The sequence below is a fragment of the Glycine soja genome, chromosome 12 (genome assembly GCF_004193775.1).
Source record: "Glycine soja cultivar W05 chromosome 12, ASM419377v2, whole genome shotgun sequence".
In the NCBI taxonomy this organism is placed as follows: Eukaryota; Viridiplantae; Streptophyta; class Magnoliopsida; order Fabales; family Fabaceae; genus Glycine; species Glycine soja.
Window position 1 is genome coordinate 40,878,203 of NC_041013.1, and position 10,394 is coordinate 40,888,596.

General features: G+C 33.0%; 1 protein-coding gene and 1 pseudogene across 3 annotated transcripts; one reads left to right on the forward strand and one right to left on the reverse strand.

Annotated features, from left to right (window-relative positions):
• Nucleotides 1-403: 403 nt before the first annotated feature.
• Nucleotides 404-3,071, reverse strand: LOC114377962 (E3 ubiquitin-protein ligase RMA1H1-like). 3 transcript variants are annotated; one of them, XM_028336446.1, is made up of 3 exons: nucleotides 2,889-3,071; nucleotides 2,658-2,732; nucleotides 404-1,457 (listed from the first exon to the last, which is right to left on the reverse strand). In XM_028336446.1, exon 3 carries the CDS (start codon nucleotides 1,412-1,414, stop codon nucleotides 668-670), a length of 747 nt encoding a protein of 248 aa, XP_028192247.1. In that variant the 5' UTR covers nucleotides 1,415-1,457; nucleotides 2,658-2,732; nucleotides 2,889-3,071; the 3' UTR covers nucleotides 404-667. The 3 variants fall into 3 exon arrangements, with proteins under 3 accessions (XP_028192247.1, XP_028192246.1, XP_028192248.1); XM_028336445.1 differs by lacking the exon at nucleotides 2,658-2,732; XM_028336447.1 differs by lacking the exons at nucleotides 2,658-2,732; nucleotides 2,889-3,071 and adding an exon at nucleotides 2,624-2,642.
• A 2,083-nt stretch (nucleotides 3,072-5,154) lies between these two features.
• LOC114378448 lies at nucleotides 5,155-9,938 on the forward strand (annotated as a pseudogene).
• Nucleotides 9,939-10,394: the final 456 nt, after the last annotated feature.

The following is a 10,394-nucleotide window of genomic DNA, read 5'->3' on the forward strand; positions in this document are numbered from 1 at the left end:
AGAAAAAAAATATTATAACAAAATCAAGTTTAGATCTCATTAAAAATATTTTTTATAGACACGTTTAATTTAATTCAATAATGCCTGCGACACGGAACTCTTGAATTTATTAAGACATCTAATTCCTGCCTTCACTCATAAGCAAAGCCACCCTACGCTGAATCAAGTAAAGCATGCAGGCTAAATTATATAACTTCCCCCCTTCTGCTATAAAAAACTTCTGGACAATGTATCCCCATAAAAAACAAATCTGGAAATGCAAGATAGTTTAGCTTATAACAAATTGAAAGTCAAAATTAAAAAAAATAAAATGCAAACATCCATTTCAGATCTTACAAAAACAACATAATGATCTGTCCATAAATTGTTTTGCACATAAGTCAAGTCAACAAACTCAGATAACTAATGAAAACAACTTATAATTTATATGACAATAGTTTAACCTTATTTTTTCTTTGATTATAACAATTTATACACAAACGCTTATCATATGATAAGCATTTATTCAACAAGTCCTTAATTAAGCTATGTACCCAAACGGGCCTAGTTACAAATATCTCTCTCATCATCAGACAACTTCTCTATAGTATATGATGCATCTGGCAGAATCCGCATAATGCTTGTATTCTATACAGGGATGTATTGCACAAAAAGTATGCAATAGCAGTCAGAATAAGAGAAGGCACAAAACTATGCAACAAAGGAGGAAAAAAGTGATTCTATTGAGTGAGCTATCAACTTGCATTAAATGCCTTCTGATCCTTGGATTACTGTTCCCTGAAAGATCATATGAATTCGGGTATGTGTATGTGTTAGTCATCTGGTTCCCAAAGATCCTTGCATATATCATCTCACCAAAGACTCCATATGTTGTATCAAATGCATTTGCTAGTGAACCACCTGTGTTGAACATTGAAGTGTAACTGCCAGGAATTAAGTTGAGTTGTTGAGGTTGATTCGGATAGTGTCGATGATAAACGTGAGAAATAGGTCGGGAAACAGTAACAGAATCAAGTGAAGGACCAAGGGGTCTTCTTGGTATGACAACCCCTACTTGGTGGCCTTTGCCTTTAGAAGGTAACTCAGTTTGGCCGCGGCCGTATAGGGGAACAAGGGATGACTGTGAGATTTCTGATTTGCATACTGGACATTGTTGCTTCTCTTCATTTTCACAAGAGGCACTTAGGAAATTAAGCCATTTGTAAATACAGGGCCAGCAGTAGAGATGGCCACAAAGAGTAACCACTGGATCTTGCACACACTCCAGGCAGATGTTGCAATCAAAGACACCAGAGGCATTTCTATCAGAATCTGCGATATCGTCACTGTCACATTTCCATGTTTCGAGAAACGATTTATCTTCGAAGGAATCCAACTGGGGCATAGCCTCCTCAAAATACTGGTCTAAGGCCATGTCTCTTTTGACTCACAAAGTGTTCTCTGAAGAGTGCCTGAATCTGAAAAACAAAGTGTAGGATTTGTAAGTGCCAGCTAATAGATAATCCATCCTCCATAGAGAAGTTTCATCAATACAGTAAGATCTAAAAGGTTTAAAAATAAGCATACAAATTAATAAGGGGAAAAAATCTTGAAACTGTGAAAATAAAAACAAAATTGCATTCAGAACAAGACATTCATGCTTTATTATAAAGCTCCATACAACCCCGCTAGAATATCAGTGTGAATTTTGTTTTGGCATCTTCAATCCTCTAGAACCTCTCCAGCAATTTTCTCCAAGTGATTAAGAGAGCACAACCAGTTTTGGTAGGTGAGAAGCAGGTAAACTTCAGCTCACCTACCAAAACTTTTCAGTTGTTTCAACACAAAGATCATGTGATTCATTTTTGGTCAATTAACAATTTTGTCAGCTCTGAAGGAGAAGACTACCAAACAGTTTAATTTATTCAGAGCAGTTAGAAATAACCCCACAGTTTCAACATCCTTTTTAAAGATAACAAAACAAATATTCCTAGTAAACGCTTAACTACTTGGGTGTCTGCAATTACTGATTGTCATTAATTGCAAGAACAAGTAAAAAACAACAACACCAAACTGCTTAATGAAATAATCATAAAACTATTTTCAAGGAGTAGTCAAGTCAACACAATTTTTCTATAATAACATCCAATAATTAAATTAAACAGCCGTTCCTATATGGGAGAAAATAATGAGGGAAAGAGAGGATCTTCTAATTGAGAACCAACTCGCTAAGCAGAAGAATATGAAAAATGTTGGTGATGTTTTCCTGAACAAATTATAGAGAGGGAGGAAAACAATTTCTAATATAAAAAACCATTGACTAAATCATTCGAGTGGAAATTTTCAGAAATTCCAATGGCGATTAAATCTCTCTCCAATAATCATTATTGAATAATCAACGAACTGTGGACCCTATACTGAAAACATAGACCAAGGTGCAATCCACTGAATCAATTTAAGCATCAAATCAAACTTGTTGAATTGAGAAAAAATAAAGCATAAGGGTAAAAGCAACGGTGACCAGCCAAAAAAAAACCTTATTAGGCACACAAAAATGAACAATAACAACCATTAACGGCAGAAAGAAAAAGAAGGGTCTAAAATTTCATGATTTTGAATATTAAGTGTCAGAAAAAGTGAATACTAGGTTTCAGCTTTCAACATAAACCTCTGCAAACCTCATCAAACGACGCAACAAACAAACCATGATTGAACATATTGGGCAGAGGATCCAGTAAAAGACAAAGCTTTCCCTGATAAATATGAAAAAGAAACATTTTTTTATTGAAGATTTGAATACCCAGATGAACCAAAGAGCCAAAGGAAACAAACAAAGAAGAATACAGCCCAATTGAAAGCACCCCATGACAGTGGCAGAGACAGAGAGAAAAGGGTATGAGAATACTTACACAGATAAGAGAATTGGAGAAGGGTGGAACAAGTGCAAGCTCTGAAGAAAGCGTAGAATGTGAATGAATGAATGGAAGAAGGAATATAAGGGAAGAAAAAAAGTGAATGCGATTTTTTTATTTTGTAGGAATAGGAATATAGGAGTCAGAGTAAGAGAAGAGAAACTTCAACAATCAATAGTAGCTTCCATCAAGCTTCTACCACTGGTATTTAATCAATTTTTAACAGAGAAAATAAATAAGAAAATTGCCCACCGGTTTACCAACTTCTCTTATGCCTATTGCCTAATCCTAAATTTCTGATTTCTTTTAAAAAATTACACCATACTATATGTACAGTATATGATTGGGTAAGAAAAAATAATTTAGACTAAACAAACGTATGTATAGTATTACGATTTAATCAACTTAATCATTGATTATTGGTCAAAGGATGCACTTATTCACACACAAAAAATACTATTATGATTGAAACTTACTTAATATTCACATAAATATTTAAAAAGGAATTTATGACTTTGAAATTTAATCTTAATCGTTTATTTTTATATCCTATGATTAAGATTGGTCCTTTTTTTAAGAAAGATTTATTCTTTTTACTTTCTCATAATAAAAGTTTTCTTAATTTATATGCCCCTTTACATGTGTATATGAGAAAGAAATTCTTCTAAAATAATGAAAAGATATATCAACACATCAAACGATTTTAGAATGAAGAAGTGTATTGTGATAGTATGTATATTTTTGAGGATTTGTTTCTTTTCATCAAAAGTTACCAGTTAATTTATAAAATTGTCTATTTTATTTGTATATTTAAACATGAAATTAAGACTTTGGTTTTTTCTTTATTTGTATGCATAGAAAATTAAAGAAAGTTTTATCATAGAAGAATTGTTTTTGTATCGAAAGGTGTGAGTTGATTTATAAAAGGGTTACTTTGTATATTTGGACATGAATTTAAGGCTTAGGTTTTTTCTTTATTTGCACGCATGGAAAATTAAAGAAACTTTTATTTTATAAAATATCACTGTAATTGCTTTCATTTTGGGTTCACAAACCAAGAGAAGGAAATTCCATTATATTATATCAGTTGTAAAAGAGATACTTCATATTTCTCTCTTTATTTTTAAAAAAAGAAAAAGAAAAAAAGTAATTAAAGAAAATAATGGTAACAGTTTTTTCAGAAAAAAAATGACAATAGTTACATGTTAAAGATTTATGAAAAAAAATAAAAACAGTTATATATTAAAGGATAATTTTAAAATAAAAAATATGTACATTAAATAAATAATTATCTTTATTAATAGTTATAAATTTTGATACACGTTTTGCATCCAATATACAGAAATTAGTGGGTACACATCAAATATTAAATTTAATGTATACACACAGTTCAAAATCAGGCAAATTCTATCTTAAAAAATCATCATCTCCAACTTATATATTAGTTAACTTTATTTAATTTCTCAATCTCACGTGAAAAAACTGTGATATAGGAGTGTTTTAAACATTAATATTTTCTTATAAAAAACTAAAAATTCAATTTAGTGATTAAGATAAAAAGATGATAAATTGAAAGAAAAGTTAAAAACTTAATTATGAGAATTTTTTTTACTAGTTGTCTAAATATTATATGAAATTCACCTAAAAAACCAAAATAAATAAAAAATAAATAAAAGGGTCTGACTGAAAAATGAAAATAGTGGAAATTATACTCTCTAAATTACATATTCTAATTTATCCTATAAAATTATAATACTTTTTAACTTAATCACGATCTTAGAAAATCCTAATCCATAGTGATATGATTACTATGTTCTCATGCTTCATTTTCTTTATTTATCCAAATACTACTTAACTTATTTAATAAACTCTAATTGCTACATAATGAAAGTAAATTCTCATAAGAACACTAATTTAGGTCATTTCTAACGTCATTACTTACAAAGTTATTTCAAATTAAGCAACATTACATAACAAAATATACCATTAAAAAATGTGACTTGACATTCTTTATACAAACACTTGTTTATACAAAGAACACTGCTTGACAAATTTTAAGTAAAAAATGTTTTTTATATTATGAAGAAAGAAAATTATAAGACTCATAAAATTAAGTTAAATACTGATTTTGATAATTTTAGTATGAGTTTTTATGGTATTTCTAATAATATGAGTTTTGACCTTAGTAAGATGTTTTAATATGTCAATATTATTATATATAACACTTAATTCTTAACGTATATATCGCAAAATTTTGGCTCGGTGCACGTGGCAATGCCCGGATAAACATGGTATCATCGATCGATTCCTTGGACAAGGCCCTTCTTCCCATTCCCGTTGTGGTTCTGGAACAAAACCCGGGTTCTACTCACACACCATTACCGTTACCATCAATATCATCGTCATTCACCACTCTCTGACACAGACATGGCCGAAGGGGTTGTTGTCTCGTTGCAGGAATGGCAGGGTTGGGGCACCACCTCCCCGCTCCCCACCATGGTTGCCCAAATCGTCGAGGATTTGAAAGTTCTGGAAGAAGATTTAGATGCCCACATGAGTTTTGGCGGCAATGGTGGAAAGTTACAGGTAAGTAACCCATCATTGTGTTCAAGTGCTCTTAAGTTTTTTCGGTTTTAATTGATTGAGGCTTTGGGTGCATATTAGGGGAATTTCAGAGTGCAAGAAGATAAGAAACACCGTGCAACGTATCAGGCTTTGGGTGATTCGGAAAAGAAGCTCCAATTTTATTCAGCTAGACAGATAGCTTGTCGCATACTAGGTAGCAGGGGTTACCTATGCCAAAAGGTTTGTCATTTGTAAGAGAAATGTTAAGAACACACTTTGTAACCCAATCTATTGGTTCAAATTTGTAGGAAATCACAAAATTGTGCGAGCCTCACTTGGTTTTGGAGTTTTCAGTAAATTTTAATCAATACATTTAAGAGAGGGTATGTTGAGAGGAGAAATTATTAGGTGGTTAAAGATCATCATGGTCCCTGCTAATCTCTACATGATAGTACATAACTGAGAGTTATTAATTCTTGACAAAACTTAAATACGTGCCATGTATAGATTGGTCAGGGCCATAGACACGTGCTGATTGCAAACCATCTAATTATTTCTTGTTTAGAAGAGTGAGTTAGAGAGTGTGCTGAAATGAAAGCACTCCTATGTTGTTTTTAGTTTCAGGTAGATGATGTTGCTGGATGATAGTGAGTTCATTTTGCATTTTAAACTTCGTTTTCAATCTTTGTAGTGCTGGCTTCCCATGGAGGATTGTATGTGTTCAAAAGTCACATCCTGTTCACTCTACCCTGGAATCAGGTTTTGGCTGTATATGCATCCAAAGGTTTTGATGTAACTTGTCGTTTCTTGGTAATTCTAATTTTTTTGGGGTTGTTTGATTATCGTAATGCATATACTTTTTGGCCATCAAATGCAGGATTTCTTGAGACAGAACAACACTGGAAAGATTTTGTGGCAGGTGTTTGGGGTTAATGCGGCAACTTTGTGCCTTTTTGGCATTCCTGAACATGAGGAAATCATGTGGAATTCTTTTAAAATGGCAGGTCTCTAAGTTTATAACTTTATATAAATTGGCAGTGAATGTGTTTGCTGTTTATTAATATAGTCAGATTTCAATTCCTACTCTAGAATCTTTTGTTTCTACAATTTCTGCTGTCTATTGTTTCTTGGAGAGTTTAATATCACTGACTCTTGCTGCTTCATAATTACTCAAAAAAATACAATATTATATACCAAATTTGAACAGGGATTAATGTTTATATTTCGTCATTCCAAATATCTTTTTATTATGGTAGCATGTTCAAACTGGATTCCTGGTATCAATTTAGATACTGTTGCATGATTTAAATTAGTAGTTCATCATTGTTATGTTGAATGTACCTGTTCTATGTCTTTTAATATCTGGACCTGGTTCTCATTTTGCACTCAATTTGCTTTGGCTTTGGATTGTCCTTAATTCAGGAAAAAGTAATGTGTGGTGCCTTTATCCCAATAAGAGTGGTGCCTTTATCCCAATAAGAGTGCAGCTTTAAAGTCAGTTGAAAATGCGTTTGGTCAGGAACCAGTTGCAAGTGATGAAGTCGCACCATCAGAGGTTTTATTTAAACATTATAGTGATTGCTGTATCTTTACTTGTTTGATTAATAATATGCTAGTAACATTGTCTATGCTGAAGAGGTTCTATTTAGGCATGTTAATGTTAGTTTGTTTGATAGTGTTTCAGTTCACCAATGTTAATGGAAACAGAAAAGGAATTTTTATTAAATATCCTTCTCCTACTACTTTGGATCAGTAGAACCCAAAGTGAAGAACAAGAATGGCTTACAATAGAAGTTCCCTGGAATTTGAGAGCCTGGCCTCTCCCACCAGATCTTACTCTGACCAACTAACTGCCTCCTGTACCTAGAGTACCTTCTGTATTTATAACAACCTAACTAATTAACTACTCTAACGGCTTATAAGGTCTACTCTTCAATGGCCCATCCTTATTTTTTCTGTTGTAAACCTTCCTAATTGGTGGTTGGGAGCTACATTAATTTGCCCACAATGATTGGGCTTTGACCTTTGCTGTATGATATTAAGCTCATGCAAATAAGAAGAAATTAACTCTGGCTGCTGGCATCGTAGTTGCATCTTGTGTTTTGCTTGCAGCAGGTTGTATAACAATGTTAACTTCTTTTGAGAAGTTACAAAGTCATGTGATTTTAAAACTTGTTTTGAATTTACCACTTGATCATTGACTAGGAAAACTTAATACAGAATCTACAGTCAACTCATAATTTAAGCTCTGAATTACATTGCTAGGTGTGAGCAAAGTTACAAATATAAATGGATTTATTGGCACTTCAATGACAACTCATCTGTTAGTTACAAGTGTCCTTTCACTCTAAAGAGAATATAATTTTTTTTATGTTAAATCAATGCCACTTGTAAAATATTTAATGGTGTTGCTTTTAACATTTTAATATAGATTTCCCTGTTTTCGATTTGGTGCAATAAGGTAATAATTTTCTTTTTATTATGAAGCAGTTAAAAGTAGGTGCAACCCAGCATTTTATTTTGATTGATGGGACCTGGAGCAATTCAGCAGCAATGTTTAGGCGCCTTCAGGTTACTTCTGGGTGGCTTTCTTCTTTTTTTCTTCTTATTTTGTATATTTCATAATATGATTCTAGTAGAAAAATACAAAATTAATCTGCTGCATGACTGTTAAGGTGCTAAGGCTGGATAAAATCTCATTATATGGAATACTCAATCATTCTAGACTTATAGTCCTTTGACACATGTTAGAGTGGCCCAATATCCTCTGTCCTATTAGTATTGGGCACAAGTGATGTATGCCGAGGGCAAGGAGAAAGTAAAAACATTATTAAGTATTTAAAATGTTCTTCTGTTACTGGTTCAGTTGTTGATTCAAAAAATGGAATAAAATGGAGAATTTCAACTTGTAGTTGAACAGTGCTGACAGAAGCTAGCACTGTTTATGCTTAGATACTTGCCCTTTTTCTGAGAATAATGCAGCAATTATGGCATTAGAATTTCTTATACCAGGAAAAGATCACTTCTAGTGTAGCAATATTATAATGCCCTTTTCTTTATAATATGTGATTAGAACAGAGAAGTAGATACAATAATACTGTTTTATCACGGTTTTCACCTTAGGATGAGAATGCCTATGTGGTAGAGTGTACAGCAATTTACAGCAGTTGGTTATAATAGGGAATTTCAATAAGGCTGAGTTTCTCTTATAGATTCAATATTCTGATGCTGCCTCTTGAGAGATTTTTATCTCGGATGTCCTCATTGTCATATAACCTTAAAGAGAGAAACTTATTATTGTTGAAGAGCTAATGGATCAGACTTTTTTTTGCGTGTGTGGGAAGATAGCAAGGTGGAACAACCACCCAAGAAAAATAGGCTTTCATACTTTATGACTACTCCATTGGATCATCACAAAGACCTAAAAGTTTTTTAAGTTGATGGATTAATTTGTGTTGAAACTTGAAACACTGTATACGATTTTTCTAGGCTAGTTTGTAACTTGGTGTGCATTTTTCTATGCTGGTTTGTTACTTGGTGTGCAATTTTGTTTCCAACAGGATAAAGCAAAGTCAGTTTGGGGAGATGAGGACCTTGCATGTATATCCCTAAATCCTGGTGCCTCTGCTATGCATAAACTTAGGTGTGTAAGAAAAGGAAACTAAGATTAACTGACACCTATGCTACAAAATATATATGGCTGTTTTTTCCCTTGTTCTCTTTTTTATCAACTTTCTGCTGTGTTTAATGTAATCTATGGCCATCTATTGTATTTCAAGGGCAGGCCACAGCCATCTTGGGATCGTACATGTACAGCAGCAGCAGCTGCTGGCCTGCTCTCAGAGCTCCAACTTCTTCCACAGTTTAGCACCGTTGGATTGGATGAACAGGAAGAAGCAGTAGAACATGCTTTAACAGTCCTATTAGATGCCCTCACAAATAGACGTCTTCGCGTGGGAAGGTCTATAACACGAAAAATGAGGCATACCAACATCCAATAGAATATCTAACCAAGTTTGTTCTAACAACTTATGCTAAGCCCCTTGCAATTTTTGGAAATGGAGAAATTCTCAACCATGTACATATAGGCTCAATAAGAAATGATGGCTTTTTGGTTATGTAGTCTGGAATTTCCAACTTCACATTAACGTTTGATAAAAGTTTCAAGTCTTATTTTTCTGAATCTGAAAAATGAGTTATAGATTCTGCCTTCCATTTGCAACATGTGGATGGAAGTGTATTTTTTTGGGTTGAAAAGATAGAATTGTACTTCTAATGTAATTCAGTAGTCCATGGTTTGAATCTATCATTATCTTAAGACTATGGTTAGATGGTTGAAAAGATAGAATTGTACTTCTAATGTAATTCAGTAGTCCATGGTTTGAATCTATCATTATCTTAAGACTATGGTTAGATTGGTGGAAGAGGATGAAATGAAGGAGAATGTTAACATAATGGTTTGAATCTACCTTATTAATCTCACTCGTCATGTCCTTTTCTCTTTATCCCAACAATATTTTTTTCCTTTATTTTTTTTTCAAAAACTTATTTTTGGTACTTCATTGTGTTTTCTCTCATTTCAAATGTGGTTAATCATAATGTAATGAAATGCCTGGAATCTAACTGATCCTTAAGAACAGTGATGTAGCACTTGATGCAATTCAATTCTGTTATGGTGGAATGAATGAGTTGTTTTTTTTGGGGGGACTTGTAATAAAATGCCTGGAATCTAACTGATCCTTAAGAACAGTGATGTAGCACTTGTCAATGCAATTCAATTCTGGTATGGTAGAATGGGTGAGTTGTTATATTTTTTTGGGGGACCTATACCTTTTATGCTCTAATTTAAAATTCTCTTCTATTTCTATCTTCTCTATTTCTCTCCTCTAAACCCCTTGGAATATGGGTTTTGTGTATAATTCAATCCTAAAAATTAGT

Coding starts and splice junctions, on each gene's coding strand:
- LOC114377962 (XM_028336445.1), bottom strand. CDS start 1,414: ATGGCCTTAGACCAGTATTTTGAGGAGGCTATGCCCCAGTTGGATTCC.